Genomic DNA, 17,334 nt, shown 5'->3' on the forward strand with positions numbered 1-17,334 from the left:
TGGGTTGGGAAGATCCGCTGGAGAAGGAAATGGTAACCCACTCCAGTATTCTTGCCTAGAGAATCCCATGGACAGAGAGGCCTGGTAGGCTACATAGGTCCACGGGGTCGCAAAGAGTCGGACACGACTGAGCAACTTCACTTTCACTTTCACTTTCAGTAACTGGTGGGAGGGATATCCCTGGTGGTCCAGTGGTACAAGATCCACCTTGCCAGTCAGAGGACAAGGGTTTGACCCCTGGTCAGGGAACTAAGATCCCACATGTCTCAGAGCAACTAAGCCCACACACAGCAAGTATTGAGCTACCTGCTCTGGAGCCCACTTGCCACAACTAGAGAGGCTGTGCATCACATCAAAAGATCCCACATGTGACTAAGACCTGATGCAGCCAAATGAATGAATGAATAGATGGATAAAATAACTTGGAGGGGGGAAATATGGCCTTATATATTAGTGATTAGTGATGCTTGTCTTGGGTACAGAAAGGGGGTGTCTCAGTTCACAAGTTAGATCTGTGTCATGGCTAACCTATATGTTAAAAAATGAACACGTAGAACATTCACAGAGGTGTTATGGGTTGGAATGAGTTCCCTACAGAATTCATGGGTTGAAGTCCAGTATTTCAGAATGTGACCTTATTTGGCAGTAGAGCCCTTGCAGATGTAATTAAGTTAAGATGAGATCATACTGGTGTTGTGTGGGTCCCTAATCCAGTACGACTTATGTCCTTATGAAAGGGTAAACCAGCTACTACCTTTGTGCAAAGAAACCTATCTTTGAAGGGTGGAAATCAAGATTAAACTCTCATTACAGGCTATTTTGTAATTAAAAACTATGGCCCCATTCCATATCAAGACTTCATGGATGTGACCAAAACACTGCTTATAGGAAAGCTGTGGTTTGAAGTGCTTTTCTTATTAAATGTGGGAAAACTAGCATTTGCCTTATGAATTAGGAATTTAACTTATGAAAATAGAATTTATTTAACTTACAAAAATAGAATAACAAAATAACATGAGCAAACTAAAAGGATAGAATTAATGAACAAATATAAATGAAAAAGATTAAATTAGAAAACAAAATTATTATCCTGTTGATAATAGTTATTCATCAAGATTGGTAAAAGAAAACCTATAGGGGTGGGATGGGATGGAGAAGATGGGAAGGAGGCTCAGGAGGGAGGGGATATATATGTACCTATATGGCTGATGCATGCTGTTGTACAGCAGAAACTAACACAACATTGTAAAGTAATTATACTTCAACTGTAAATAAATCAGTTCAGTTCAGTTCAGTTGTTCACTCAACTCTGACTTTGCACCCCATGGACTGGAGCACGCCAGGCCTCCCTGTCCATCACCAACTCCCAGAGCTTACTCAAACTCATCTGCACTGAGTCGGTGATGCCATCCAACCATCTCATCCTCTGTCATCCCCTTCTCCTCTTGCCCTCAATCTTTCCCAGCATCAGGGTCTTTTCAAATGAGTCAGCTCTTTGCATCAGGTGGCCAAAATATTGGAGTTTCAGCATCAGTCCTTCCAATGAACACCCAGGACTGATCTCCTTTAGGATGGACTGGTTGGATCTCCTTGCAGTCCAAGGGACTCTCAAGAGTCTTCTCCAACACCACAGTTCAAAAGCATCAATTCTTTGGCACTCAGCTTTCTTTATAGTCCAACTCATATCCATACATGACTACTGGAAAAACCATAGCTTTGACTAGACGGATCTTTGTTGGCAAAGTAATGTCTCTGCTTTTGAATATGCTCTCTAGGTTGATCATAACTTTGCTTCCAAGGAGCAAGCGTCTTTTAAATTTCATGGCTGCAGTCACCATCTGCAGTGATTTTCGAGCCCCCAAAAATAAAGTCTTTCACTGTTTCCACTGTTTCCCCATCTATTTGCCATGAAGTGATGGGACCAGATTCCATGATCTTAGTTTTCTGAATGTTGAGTTTTAAGCCAACTTTTTCACTCTCCTCTTTCACTTTCATCAAAAGGCTCTTTGGTTCTTCTTTGCTTTCTGCCATAAGGGTGGTGTCATCTGCATATCTGAGGTTATTGATATTTCTCCCGGCAATCTTGATTCTAGCTTATGCTTCATCCAGTTCAGCATTTCTCATGATGTACTCTGCATGTAAGTTAAATAAGCAAGGTTACCATATACAGCCTTGATGTACTCCTTTCTCGATTCCGAACTAGTCTGCTGTTCCTTGTCTAGCTATAACTGTTGCTTCTTGACCTGTATACAGATTTCCCAGGAAGCAGGTCAGGTGGTCTTGTGTTCCCACTTCTTTAAGAATTTTCCATAGTTTGTTATGGTCCACACAGTCAAAGACTTTGGCATAGTCATTAAAGCAGAAGTGGATGTTTTTATTGAACTCTCTTGCTTTTTCCATGATCCAGCGGATGTTGGCAATTTGTTCTCTGGTTCCTCTGCCTTTTCTAAATCCAGCTTGAACATCTGGAAGTTCACGGTTCACCTACTGTTGAAGCCTGTCTTGGAGAATTTTGAGCATTACTTTGCTAGTGTGTGAGATGAGTAAATAAATAAAGACTGGTAAAAGAGAAAACTTCTAATAAGTCTAATCCTTATTTTTTTAAAAAGAAAATAAATGCATGTTAATGGTAAAGAGATCTATCAAAGAAAGTTTAAAACCTTATAAACATAGTGTGCATAATTTAAATTTATACATGTTAAAATCTTTGGGAAGAAAGTTAATTTCTGGGAAAATTGAATCAAAGAAAGGTCTTTTTTTTTTAATGAGAGGAAATCAAAACTAGGCAATAACTTGAAAAAGCTATTTTTTCAAGAACAAAGTACAGCTCTCCCAATGGTGCCAGGCCTCAAGATTTTATGAGCAAATTATTTAAACACTTACAAAGCATAGGAAGACAGCAAGTGTTTGGCTTTGTTTCTTAAAGTTCCCAAAACTTTAATACAAAACCTGACAAGGGCACTTCAAAAAGGAAAGCAATGAACCCAACTTCATTTATGAACATACAGGTGCTAAATACAACATTAGCATATCAAATTATATATTTATTAATTATAAGACTACTTGATTGGTTTAATATTGAGATCTTTTAATATAATTAATTAATGGAGGGGAGTGAATTAATTTTATCTATTAATGTTTTTAAATAAGTGTTTATAAACCAATAATAGAAATATGTTTTCTTAGTGCAGACAATACAAATATCTGAAACAATAATCAATATCTTACAGACTGGTGAAATATTAGAAGGGTTTTTATCAAAATGAAGAATATAAGAGGAATGTTCACTACTGCCTCTATTAATCAGCATTTGTGTTGGAATTTTTACTCCAGGCACTAAAATAAGAAAAAGAAATAAAGCATAATTACTTGAAAGGGAGAAAAGAAAGAAAAGTATAGAATTAACATTACTTGCAGATAATATGATTACCTAAAATATAAATCAAATCTAAAAATATTTTAGAGAATTGGGTACAAAGCCATTTATAAAACACTAATAAAATCAGTAACACATTGGAAAATAAAATGTGAAAAGAATACTCATCTATAAAAATAGCAACACTTTATATATAAAAACCTATAAAACACTGATGTAAGAAATCAAAAATGACATGATAGAAGGAGAAATATATCATGTTCATGGATCGGAAGAATCAGTATAGTGAAAATGAGTATACTACCCAAAGCAATCTGTAGATTCAATGCAATCCCTATCAAGCTACCAACGGTATTTTTCACAGAACTAGAACAAATTATTTCACAATTTGTATGGAAATACAAAACACCTCCAATAACCAAAGCAATCTTGAGAAAGAAGAATGGATCTGGAGGAATCAACCTGCCTAACTTCAGACTATACTACAAAGAAACAGTCATCAAGACAGTATGGTGCTGGCACAGACAGAACTATAGATCAGTGGATCAAAATAAAAAGCCCAGATATAAATCCACACCCCTGTGGACACCTTATCTTTGACAAAGGAGGCGAGAATATACAGTGGAGAAAAGAGAATCTCTTTAAGAAGATGACACCACTCTTCTGGCAGAACGTGAAGAAGAACTAAAGAGCCTTTTGATGAAAGTGAAAGAGGAGAGTGAAAAAGTTGGCTTAAAGCTCAACTATTCAGAAAACTAAGATCATGGTATCCAGTCCCATCACTTCATGGCAAATAAATGGGGAAACAGTGGAAACAATGGCTGACTTTATTTTGGGGGGCTCCAAAATCACTGCAGATGGTGATTGCAGCCGTGAAATTAAAAGACTCTTACTCCTTGGAAGGAAAGTTATGACCAACCTAGAGAGCATATTCAAAAGCAGAGACATTACTTTGCCAACAAAGATCCGTCTAGTCAAAGCTATGGTTTTTCCAGTAGTCATGTATGGATATGAGTTGGACTATAAAGAAAGCTGAGCGCCAAAGAATTGATGCTTTTGAACTGTGGTGTTGGAGAAGACTCTTGAGAGTCCCTTGGACTGCAAGGAGATCCAACCAGTCCATCCTAAAGGAGATCAGTCCTGGGTGTTCATTGGAAGGACTGATGCTGAAGCTGAAACTCCAATATTTTGGCCACCTGATGCAAAGAGCTGACTCATTTGAAAAGACCCTGATGCTGGGAAAGATTGAGGGCAAGAGGAGAAGGGGATGACAGAGGATGAGATGGTTGGATGGCATCACCGACTTGATAGACGTGAGTTTGAGTAAGCTCTGGGAGTTGGTGATGGACAGGGAGGCCTGTTGTGCTGCAGTTCATGGGGTCATAGTCAGACACGACTGAGTGACTGAGCTGAACTGAACTGAATTTAACAGGTGGTGCTGAGAAAACTCGTCAAACACTTGTCAAAGAATGAAACTAGAACACTTTTTAACACCATACACAAAAAATAAACTCAAATGGATTAAAAATATAAATGTAAGACCAGAAAATATAAAACTCCTAGAGGAAAACAGGCAAAACACTCTCTGATATAAATCACAGCAGGATCCTCTATGACCCACCTCCCAGAGTAATGGAAATAAAAGCAAAATTAAACAAATGAGACCTAATTAAATTTAAAAGCTTCTGCACAACAAAGAAAACTGTAAGCAAGGTGAAAAGACAGCCTTCAGAATGGGAGAAGATGAAGGCAAACAAAGCAACTGACAGAATTAATCTCAAAATTACACAAGCAGCTCAGGCAGCTCAATTCCAGAAAAATAAGCAACCGAATTAAAAAATGAGCCAAAGAACTAAACAAACATTTCTCCAAAGAAGACATACAGGTGGCTAACACATCAAAAGATGCTCAACACCACTCATTATCAGAGAAATGCAAATCAAAACCACAAAGAGGTACCATCTCACGCTGGTCAGAATGGCTGCTAACCAAAAGTCTACACACAATAAATGCTGGAAAGGATGTGGAGAAAAGGGAACCCTGTTACACTGTTGGTGGGAATGCAAACTAGTACAGCCACTATGGAGAACAGTGTGGAGATTCCTTAAAAAACTGGAAATAGAACTACCGTATGACCCAGCCATCCCACTGCTGGGCATACACACCGAGGAAACCAGAATTGAAAGAGACATGTGTACCCCAATGTTCATCACAGCACTGTTTACAATAGCCAGGATGTAGAAGCAACCTAGATGTCCATTGGCAGATGAATGAATAAGAAAGCTGTGGTATATACACACAATGGAATATTACTCAGCTATTAAAAAGAATGCACTTGAGTCAGTCCTAATGAGATGGATGAAACTGGCCTATTATACAGAGTGAAGTAAGTCAGGAAGGAAAACACCAATACAGTATATTAACGCATATATATGGAATTTAGAAAGATGGTAATGATGACCCTATATGTGAGACAGCAGAAGAGACACAGAGATAAAGCATAGTCTTTTGGACTCTGTGGGAGAAGGGGAGGGTGGGATGATTTGAGAGAACAGCACTGAAACACATATATTGCCATATGTGAAATAGATCACCAGTCCAGGCTCAATGCATGAGAGGGCTCTCAGGGCCGGGGCACTGGGACGACCCTGAGGGATGGGATTGGGAGGGAGGTGGGTGGGGGGTTCAGGATGGGGGACACATGTACACCCATGGCTGATTCATGTCAATGTATGGCAAAAACCACTACAGTATAGTAATTAGCCTCCAATTAATATAAATTAATTTTAAAAATAGCAACACTTTAAACTGCATGTTAGTAACCTTAACATGAAATGCAAAATGTTTCTTAAACTACAAAATAATATTGAGGGATATGAATGTAACTAATATGTGAATTATGTATGAATATAGCTAAGTGGAGAGTTGTGTATTCTTTGATATAAAGGCTTAGTATTACAAAGATTTCAGTTTTTTCTAAACCAATCTATATGTTTAATACAATTTTAATAACTGTCCCAGTGGAATTTCTGTTAAAAGAAAGTTAATTCTGAAATTTGTGTAGTTCACTAAATATAAAAGTAGCTAATAAAATTTTCATTGACAGTACTTGGGAGTAATTGCCTTATGATATGTGAAAATATCTTTTAAAGCCTAACTAATTAAGATGTGATCAATGAACTTTCTAAATCCAATTACTGAACAAACATAAAAGACCTAAAACAGACCCAAGTAGAAATGTGGTGTTTGCCAGTCAGAATGGCTGCAATCCAAAAGTCTTCAAGCAATAAATGCTGGAGAGGGTGTGGAGAAAAGGGAACCCTCTTACACTGTTGGTAGGAATGCAAACTAGTACAGCCACTATGGAGAACAGTGTGGAGATTCCTTAAAAAATTGCAAATAGAACTGCCTATGACCCAGCAATCCCACTGCTGGGCATACACACTGAGGAAACCAGAAGTGAAAGAGACACGTGTACCCCAATGTTCATCGCAACACTGTTTATAATAGCCAGGACATGGAAACAACCTAGGTGTCCATCAGCAGATGAATGGATAAGAAAGCTGTGGTACATATACACAATGGAGTATTACTCAGCCATTGAAAAGAATGCATTTGAATCATTTCTAATGAGGTGGATGAAACTGGAGCCGATTATACAGAGTGAAGTAAGCCAGAAAGAAAAACACCAATACAGTATACTAACACATATGTATGGAATTTAGAAAGATGGTAATGATAACCCTATATGCGAGAGAGCAAAAGAGACACAGATGTATAGAATGGACTTTTGGACTCTGTGGGAGAGGGAGAGGGTGGGATGATTTGGGAGAATGGCATTGAAACATGTATACTATCATGTAAGAAACGAATCACCAGTCTAGGTTCGATACAGGATACAGGATGCTTGGGGCTGGTGCACGGGGAAGATCCAGAGAGATGATATGGGGTGGGAGGTGGGAGGGGGGTTCAGGATTGGGAACTCATGTACACCCGTGGTGGATTCATGTCAATGTATGGCAAAACCAATACAGTATTGTAAAGCAAAATAAAGTAAAAATAAAAAAAAAAGAAAAAGAAAAAGAAATGTGGTATTTGATGAGGGAAGCATTTTCAAAAGGAAAAAGTAGCGCGCAGTTTGAGGACAACTGATCATTTGTAAAACTATGAGATACAGCATATCAAAAATTTCAGATTTATTAAAGGTAAATGTGAAACTATAAAGTGCTATATGAAGATATGAGTGAATATTTTATGTGATCTTGGGGTAGAGATTGTACTTTTCAAAGAATGACCCCCAAAGGCAAAAACCAGAGTTAAAACTGACAGTTTTGATGATCTATACTTTAATAATGCTGTAGAAATAAATGAAGAAAACACTTTAAAGGAAAGAAAAACATAAAAAATAACTTAAATGAGACCCACATATATTCTTTAAAAAAAAAAACTATTTTGTATTGAGTATAGCCAGTTAACAGTGTATTGATAGTTTCAGGTGGACTGCAGAGGGCCTCAGCCATACGTATACATGTATCCACTCTCCCCCAAACCTCCCTCCCATCCAGGCTGCCATATAACACTGAGCAGAGTTCCCTGTGCTGTACGCAGTTCCCTGTGCTGTACACAGTAGTTCTGGTTGGTTGTCCGTTTTAAATACGGCAGTGTTCACATGCCCATTCCAAACTCCCTATCTCTTCCCCATCCTTCCCCCTGCCCCAGCCACCATAAGCTCATTCTTTAAGTCTGTGAGAGACCCACCTATATTCTTAATACATCACAAAACTTTTTAAATAAATGAGGAAAAAACCCACAAACAGAACTTTTGTATTGCAAAATTGTGTGCAGGCTGTCCATAAAAGACCAAATGGAAAACAAATATATGTTCAAAGAAAAGCAAGTATAACTAATAATAAAATACCATGTATACTCTCTGAGATGGCAGTTTCATTCCAAGGATTTATATGCTAAAGAAATCATTGATATGCTCTAAGATGCTATGTAGAAGGATGCATGGGATTGCATTTCTTGTGCGTGTGAAAAACTGGGGGAAAATAAAATGCACTAGTATCAGAGAGATGGGGTTACAGAAATCACAGCACAGCCATACAGAGGAGAGACGAAAACACATAAATGTTTCTCAGGAAGCCGAAAAGTTTCCAAAGCAGGTTATAAAACAATTTAAGAAAAAAAAGATATTTTATTACACACATATACACACAGTAAAGGACATAAGGATTGTACTGTAATCAAGGTTAATTTTAATGTTTATCTTTTTATTTATCTATGGTTTTCTAGGGTCCTTCCTGAGATCCAGTGGTTTACTCTGTGTGTCCACTGCAGGGGACATGGGTTCTGTCCCCATATCTATCACCATGGTGTGGCCAAAATAAAAAATGGTATCATATAGTCTTCTAAATTTGCTTCAAAAAGCCTGGCCAGAAATATACCAAGACATCATTTTTTTATATTCTTTTGGTAGGTAGCTTTTTACTCCCCTTATTTATACCCCCCTTTTTTTCAAAATATTGTTTATATACCAGCTGCATTGAAATATAATTCATGTATCACAAAGTGTACAAATTAAAATGTACCATTCAGTGGTTTGGAGTGTATTCACATAGTTTTACAACTATATCATTGCATTTAGTTTTAAAATACATTCGCTATCCCAGAAAGAAATTGCACACCTATTAGCAGTTAGCAGTTACTCCTGTTTCCCCCAAATCCTAGACAACCACTAATCTACTTGTTTGATTTTACGGAATCGCCTGTTCTGGACATTTCACATAAATAGACTCATGTAATATGTGACTTTCTGTGATGGACTTCTTTCACTTAGCATGATATTGTCAAGATTTATCCATATTGTAACAGGTGTCAGTATTTTCTTTTTTATTGCCCAATAATATACTAGTATCTGGATCTGCCACATTTTGTTTATTCATTCATCTCTTAACAGATATCATGGTTGTTTCCACTTTGGGGCTGTTGTTGCTGTGAACATCTATGTCCACATGGACATATGTTAGTGGACATATGTTTTCATTTCTCTCGGGTGCACACCTAGGAGTGGAATTTCTGGGGTATATGGTAGCTCAATGTTTAGCCCTTTGAGGAACTGCCAGATTGTTTTCCAAGCCGACTGCACCATTTTACATTCCCACCAGCAGCATATGATGGTTCGTTTCTCTGCATCTTCACCAGCGCTTGTTATTGCATTTTTAAAAAATTGTAGCCCATCCTAATGGATATGAAGTACTCTCATTATGGTAGTGACTTGCATTTCCCTGATGACTAACGATGCTGAGTATCTTTCCATATGCTTACTAACCATTTGTATACTTCCTTTGGAGTAATGTTCACATCCTTTGCCCTTTTGTTAATTGGGGCTATATTTGTCTTTTTATTGATGAGTACTAACCGTCAGAACCATTTTGAAAGATCATCTGTTACTTGAGAATATTACCCAAATGTTTGGAAAATAGAGAACATCCAGATATCTGGATGATAATCTGGAGATTACACATCACTTCCCTGTCAGAGGCTTTTGGTCAGAAAAGCATGTGAGAGCTTGATCCTGAATCCTTTCCGCCAGCTGGTGCCAGAGCCCACCCCTGCCTTCCTGTGGTCACCCACAGCCTCCTCCGGACCCTGGTAGTCTGAGCAGTGATGATCACAGCTTCCTTGGCCCTGGGGTCCCTACAGCTGCTCGTGGGCTTGTGTCAGAGCCACCTATGCAAATATTCAGCCCCAGTGTTTCAGGCCCAGCCCTTCCATGGGAAAACTGAGCCCAGCATCCTGAGGAGAACCTTGAGACAGGCACATAAATAAATTTCTTTAAGGAAGTTTGGGTTTACTGAAGAATTTTCTGGATATTTCACAAACACTTAATTGGCTCTCATTCACAACTAAAGATTACCTGCCCACATTAAGACCAAAACTATTTATTTAATAAGTTACAACTTTCCACTTCATTTCTGCAAAGCCAAATTCAGTTTAGTTCAGTTCAATCACTCAGTCCTGTCTGACTCTTTGCAACCCCATGAATCGCAGCACGCCAGGCCTCCCTGTCCATCACCAACTCCCGGAGTTCACTCAGACTCATGTCCATCGAGTCAGTGATGCCATCCAGCCATCTCATCCTCTGTCATCCCCTTCTCCTCCTGCCCTCAGTCCCTCTCGTAACATAATTTTAGCTGGTGTATTAACATGCATTCTTACAAAGGAGCCAATTTATACACTTCAGTTCAGTTCAGTCATTCAGTCATGTCCAACTCTTTGTGACCCCATGGACTGTAGCACTCCAGGCTTCCCTGTCCATCACCAACTCCCGGAGTTCACTCAGACTCACGTCCATCGAGTCAGTGATGCCATCCAGCCGTCTCATCCTCTGTCATCCCCTTCTCCTCCTGCCCTCAGTCCCTCTCGTAACATAATTTTAGCTGGTGTATTAACATGCATTCTTACAAAGGAACCAATTTATACACTTCAGTTCAGTTCAGTCACTCAGTCATGTCCAACTCTTTGTGACCCCATGGACTGTAGCACTCCAGGCTTCCCTGTCCATCACCAACTCCCGGAGCTTGCTCAAACTCACGTCCATCAAATTGGTGATGCCATCCAACCATCTCATCCTTTGTCATCCCCTTCTCCTCCTGCCTTCAATCTTTCCCAGCATCAGAGTCTTTTCCAGTGAGTCAGTTCTTCCCATCAGGTGGCCCAAGTATTGGAGCTTCAGCTTCAGAATCAGTTCTTCCAATGAATATTCAGGACTGATTTCCTTTAGGATTGACTGGTTTGATCTTGCAGTCCAAGGGATTTAGAGTTGTCTCCAACACCACAGTTCAAAAGCATGAATTCTTCTGCACTCAGACTTCTTTATAGTCCAACTATCACGTCCATACATGACCACTGGAAAAACCATAGCTTTGACTAGATAGACCTTTGTCAGCAAAGTAATGTCTCTACTTTCTAGGTTGCTCTAGATGCTGTCTAGGTCTGTCATGGTTTTTCTTCCAAGGAGCATCTTCTCATTTCAAGGCTCTGGTCACCAACTGCAGTGATTTTGGAGCCCAAGAAAATAAAGTCTGTCACTGTTTTTACTGTTTCCCCATCTATTTGCCACGAAGAGATGGGACCGGATGCCATGATCTTTGATTTTTGAATGTTAAGTTTTAAGTCAGCTTTTTCACTTTCCTCTTTCACTTTTATCAAGAGGCTATTTAGTTCCTCTTTGCTTTCTGCCATAAGGGTGGTGTCATCTGCATATCTGAGGTTATTGATATTTCTCCCAGCAATCTTGATTTCAGCTTGTCCAGCCAGCATTTAGCATAATGTACTCTTTATACACTTTCTAATATATATTATACATACATATATGTATATATGATGTACTTTTTATACACTTAAAGGACTTGTATCTTTGGCTCCCGTTAAGTCTTCTTCTCTGCACGTCTAGGCTGATGCACCTTCTTTTTTTTTAATTTTTAAAATAATAACATTTATTTCTTTATCAACTGCACCACGTAGCCTGTGGGATCTTGGTTCCTCGGCCAGAGACTGAACACAAGCTCCCTGCACTGGAAGGCAGAGTCTTAACTGGACCACTGGAGAATTCCTGATGCAGCTTCTAATTGAGACATTTTATTTTGATGATAAAACAGGGCGTCCCAGGTGGCACTAGTGGTAAAGACCCTGCCTGCCAATGCAGGAGATGTAAGAGATGCAGGTTCGATCTCTGGACTGGGGAGATGCTCTGGAGGAGGGCATGGCAACCCACTCCAGTATTCTTGCCTGAAGAATCCCATGGACAGAGGAGTCTGGTGGCCTACGGTTCATGGGGTCACAAAGAGTCGGACATGACTGAAGCGACTTAGCATACACGCTTGCATTTTGTTGATAAAACCACCACCATTTTATTAGACTCAGATTCTGTGGGCTAGGGGTGGAGAGAGGATGCAACATGGATGACCTGCCTCTGCTCCACAATGTCTGGGGCTCATTGTCTAGAAGCCAAAGAGCATCGCTTCCACTTATTTCATTGATCAAAGTAGTCTCAAGGAAATCGAACTTCAAGTCTTGATAGATGGTACATAAAGAGCATGTGTGACTACTTTTTAAAATATACAAAAGCTCTCACTCAACACTGGTGGGGTGAAGAATGAATCAGCAAATGAACTGTTGAATTTTTTCAACTCCTCCGTCCATGGTATTTTCTAGGCAAGAGTACTGGAGTGGGTTGCCATTTCCTTCTCCAGGAAATGAGCAAAGGACTGGTTAATTCATTGACTGATCCCACAGGCTACGTGGTGCAGTTGATAAAGAAAAAAATGTAATTATTTTAAAAATTAAAAAAAAAGAAGGTGCATCAGCCTAGACGTGCAGAGAAGAAGACTTAACAGGAGCCAAAGATACAAGTCCTTTAAGTGTATAAAAAGTACGTCATATATATATGTATGTATAATATATATTAGAAAGTGTATAAAGAGTACATTATGCTAAATGCATTATGCTAAAGGCAGATGGTCTCAGGGATCAGCCAGTGACAGCCTCGCCCTGCAGAATCCCTCCTTCCACAGGGTAGAACAGAAAAACATGATTTTTTCATCCTGACTGGATTCAAGGATTCTTCCCAACACTCACTGTCTCCTCTGCTTCCTGTTCTGGACTGTAGCATAGCACCTTCATCCTTAGTGTGGCAAAAGTGTATCTGAACCCACTGTTCTCTTTGTCCACAAATACACTGTGCATGCGTGCTCAGTCGCCTAATTCATGTCCAGATCTTTGCGACCCCATGGACTGTGGCCCACCAGGCTCCTCTGTCCATGGGATTTCCCAAGCAAGAATACTGGAGTAGGTTGCTGTGTTCTCCTCCAGGGCATCTTCCCAACCCAGGGGATCGAACCTGTGTCTCCTGCATCTCCTGAATTGGCAGGTGGATTCTTTACCACTGAGCCACTGGGGAACCCCACAAATATACCTGCTACCAGCAGTTGGGGAGTAAAGTCAGAGAAGTGAAAAAGAAGCTGATATTTGGGTCTTGGGCTGAGGGAGGTTCCCCACCGTCCTCTCATTCAAGCCTCACAGCATGCGATGGACTATATCATACCCTTTTGGACCTCAGTTTTAATGCAGGCTGAGATGGAGCTTGGCTCAGTGGTGAAGAATCTGCCTGCCAATGCAGGAGATCCAAGAGACGCAGGTTTGATCACTAGGTCAGGAAGATCCCCTGAAGAAAAAAATGGCAACCCACTCCATAATTTGAAGTGTCCGTATATACTTCTTACCAAACTTTCCTTTAAAACCAAGTGTTTTTAGCCAAGTTTTGCAAATTTATACATGAATAATTTGTTTCATCTTCCTTCAGTTTTCAGCATCTTCCATAGATGCTGATGATAATGTGCCATGAAATTATCAAAAGGGGGACTTCTCTGGTGGTTCAGTGGTTAAGACTTCACCTTCCAGTGCAGGAGGTGCAGGTTCGATCCCTGGTCAGGGAGCTAAGATCGGACAGGCTGCAATGAGCAGTTCAAATTCTTCAACTAAAAAAGATCCCATGTGAAAGATCCTGCGTGCCTCAGGGCCAAAACATAAAATAGAAGCAATAGTGCGACAGATTCAATAAAGACTTTAAAATGGTCCACACCAAAAAAAAAAAAAATCTTAGAAAAACAAATTATCAAAAGACATCAAGCAGAGAGCTGAGCAGGAAATGAGCAAGTGAAAGTGAAGTCGCTCAGTCGTGTCCAACTCTTTGTGACCCCATGGACACCAGGCTCCTCCGTCCATGGTATTTTCTAGGCAAGAGTACTGGAGTGGGTTGCCATTTCCTTCTCCAGGAAATGAGCACAGGACTGGTTAATTCATTGACTGACTTCCTAGACCCTGCAGGGTCCACAGTGGATCTACATTTTTGATCATGTAAGTAAAATGGACACCTGTACATCTTTTCAAGTCACCCTGGACATGTTGCTGACTCTGGCATCTTTCATTTCAGGAATGACTATACCTGAAGAAGATGCCGATGTGGGACAAGGCAGTAAATATTGCCTGGTGGCAATTGGACGACTCCAGGTAAGAAGGAGGTCACTGCCTTTTTAATCTCCAAGGAGGGCTTGCTATTGCAGCGAGCAAGAGTCTGTGGTCTGGATGACTTTTTCCATCTCCCGTGTGCTCAGCATTGTTGAGTTCTGTGTCTTACCTTACGGAAAAGATGAGGCTGAATCTGGGAGAAGAACGGGGAGACTGTGACCTGTGAGCGGCAGAGTTCTCACTTCAATGAGAGTCTGTGTCAGCCCATCCTGATATGCACCAGTTATTGCAAAATTGAGCTCTGCTCACATCACACCCATTTTTTTTTAATTGAAGTATAGTGAATTAACAATTTCATGTTTGTTTCTGCTGTACAGCAAAGTGAATCAGCTCTATGTATAGAAATATCCCCTCTTCTTTAGGTTTCCTTCCTGTCACCACAGAGCATTGAGTAGACTTCCTTTTGCTGGACAGTAGGTTCTCATTAGTGATCTATTTTATACATAGTACTGGGCTTCCTAGGTGGTGCTAGTGGTCAAGAACCCGCCTGCCAATGAGGGAGACACAAGAGATGTGGGTTTGAACCCTGGGTGGAGAAGATCTCCTGGAGGAAGGCATGGCAACCCACTCCAATATTCTTGCCTGGAGAATCTCATGGTCAGAGGAGCCTGGTGGGCTATAGTCCATAGGGTCGTAAAGAGTCAGACATGACTGAAGCAATTTAGCACATCAATAATATATATATGTCAATCCCAGTTTCCCAATGCATTCCACCCCACTTGGTGTCCATAAGTTTGTTGTCTACTTCTGTCTCTATTTCTGTTTTGCAAATAAGTTCATCTGTACCACTTTTCTGGATTCTACGTATTTGTTTTTGTTTAGTCGCTAAGTCGTGTCCAACTCTTTGTGACTCCATGGACTGCAGCACACCAGGCTCCTCTGCCCTTCATTATCTCTCAGAGTTTGTTCAAATTCATATCCATTGAGTTGGTGATGCTATCCAGCCATCTCAACCTCTGTTGTCCCCTTCTCCTCCTGCCCCCAATCCCTCCCAGCATCAGGGTCTTTCCAATGAGTTGACTCTTTGCATCAGGTGGCCAAAATATTGGAGCTTCAGCTTCAGCATCAGTCCTTCCAATTGATATTCAGGGTTGATTTCCTTTAGGATTGACTGCTTGGATCTCCTTGCTGTCCTAGAGATTCTCAAGAGTCTTTTTCCAGCACCACAGTTCGAAAGCATCCACATATGTGATATTGTATATATTTTTTTCTAATTATTTTCCATTGTAGGTTATTACAGATACTGAATATAGTTCCCTGTACTATATATTGGGGCTTCCCTTGTACTATATATACCATCAGTACTTGTTGTTTCACACCCATGTCTAGTCACTGTGAGTGTTTCCCTGTGGTCTGCAGGATAAAGCACCCACTCACCTTACAACCCTGTCTCCTCCTTCCCATCTCTCATGCCTTATTCCCAAACCATATCTTCCCCTTTCCACAAGCCTGCCGTGCACATGCCCACCATTGTGGACATCCACAGGCTGTTACTTCTGCTTGTTGTTAAAGGAGGCTCCTTAAACAGGAGAACTCCTTCTCCTCTTGTTTACTTCTGTTTCCTCATCTTTCAAGATCCATTGAAACGACTCCCTTATCTGCTTAGTCAAAGTGAATCACTCGCCTCCCTACTCACCCAGCATCGAGTTTACATGCCAGTTAAGTTTCTTCCTTATCTGTCTTCATATAGTTAGTTGAGAGTAAGGCCCTTCCTTGCAGACTCCTCGAGGGCAGGAAATGTGTCTTTTTCATCTTTTGAGAATTAGATATTCTGAATAATGTATTAATGCATAAATCCCACTGGCTTGATGTCTGGCGCACCCAGTAGCCACTAAGTCTTTCTTCCTATGGCATTGAGGGCCTTCCAGGTTCTGATGGTGAGGCCGTAGTAGATGTAGTTCAGAGAACACTGATATTGCATGTCTGTGGCTTCCTGGATCTCACCGTTTTCAGACAGATGAATAAGCTGTTTCATTAACACATGATAAGCATTATTTATTCATTGCAAACAGGGAAAGAAAGAATACTTGAGTGAATTCAGTTCACAAATGTAGAATTTCCAAACAGTGAAATCAGTTCCTTAGACTTCTTTGGACTTCCTTGGTGGCTCAATGGTAAAGAATCCGCCTGCCCATGCAGGAGAAGTGGATTCAATCCCTGGTCCCTAAAGATCCCATGGAGAAGGAAATGGCTACCCGCTCCAGTATTCTTGCCTGGGAAAGCCCATGGACAGAGGAGCATGGTGGACTCCAGTCCATGGGGTCGCAAAAGAAGCTCAGAAGTGTAGAGAAAGTGGTCCACTGTTCCAGTTAGTCCAAAGTATGACCAGGGCAGTTTCAAACATTTTATTTATTTTTAAAATTAATTTTAAGTCCCTTGGACTGCAAGGAGATCCAACCAGTCCATCCTAAAGGAGATCAGTCCTGGGTGTTCACTGGAAGGATTGATGCTAAAGCTGAAACTCCAATACTTTGGCCACCTCATGTGAAGAGTTGGCTCCTTGGAAAAGACCCTGATGCTGGGAGGGATTGGGGGCAGGAGGAGAAGGGGACGACAGAGGATGAGATGGCTGGATGGCATCACCAACTCAATGGACATGAGTTTGAGTGAACTCTGGGAGTTGACGATGGCCAGGGAGGCCTGGCATGCTACAGTTCATGGGGTCCCAAAGAGTCGGACACGACTGAGCAACTGAACTGAACTGAACTGAACTGATGGTTGCTTTCAGGTAACGTTGTGTTAGTTTTGCTGTACAGCAAAGTGAATCAGCTACACATATACATATATCTCCTCCTTTTTAGATTTCCTTACTGTTTAGGTCATCACAGAGCAGTGAGTATCATTTCCTGTGCTATACAATTCTCATT

The 17,334-nt window shown here is 40.6% G+C and overlaps 1 protein-coding gene across 1 annotated transcript in view; it reads left to right on the top strand.

Annotated features, from left to right (window-relative positions):
• ARNT2 (aryl hydrocarbon receptor nuclear translocator 2) overlaps positions 1–17,334 on the top strand; it is a 148,128-nt gene that overhangs the window by 83,778 nt on the left and 47,016 nt on the right. The window contains exon 8 of the mRNA XM_068990871.1: positions 14,373–14,449. Within this exon, the coding sequence (XP_068846972.1) occupies positions 14,373–14,449 (77 nt within the window). The remainder of the gene's footprint in view (positions 1–14,372; positions 14,450–17,334) is intronic.

Source organism: Capricornis sumatraensis, chromosome 19, assembly GCF_032405125.1.
Source record: "Capricornis sumatraensis isolate serow.1 chromosome 19, serow.2, whole genome shotgun sequence".
In the NCBI taxonomy this organism is placed as follows: Eukaryota; Metazoa; Chordata; class Mammalia; order Artiodactyla; family Bovidae; genus Capricornis; species Capricornis sumatraensis.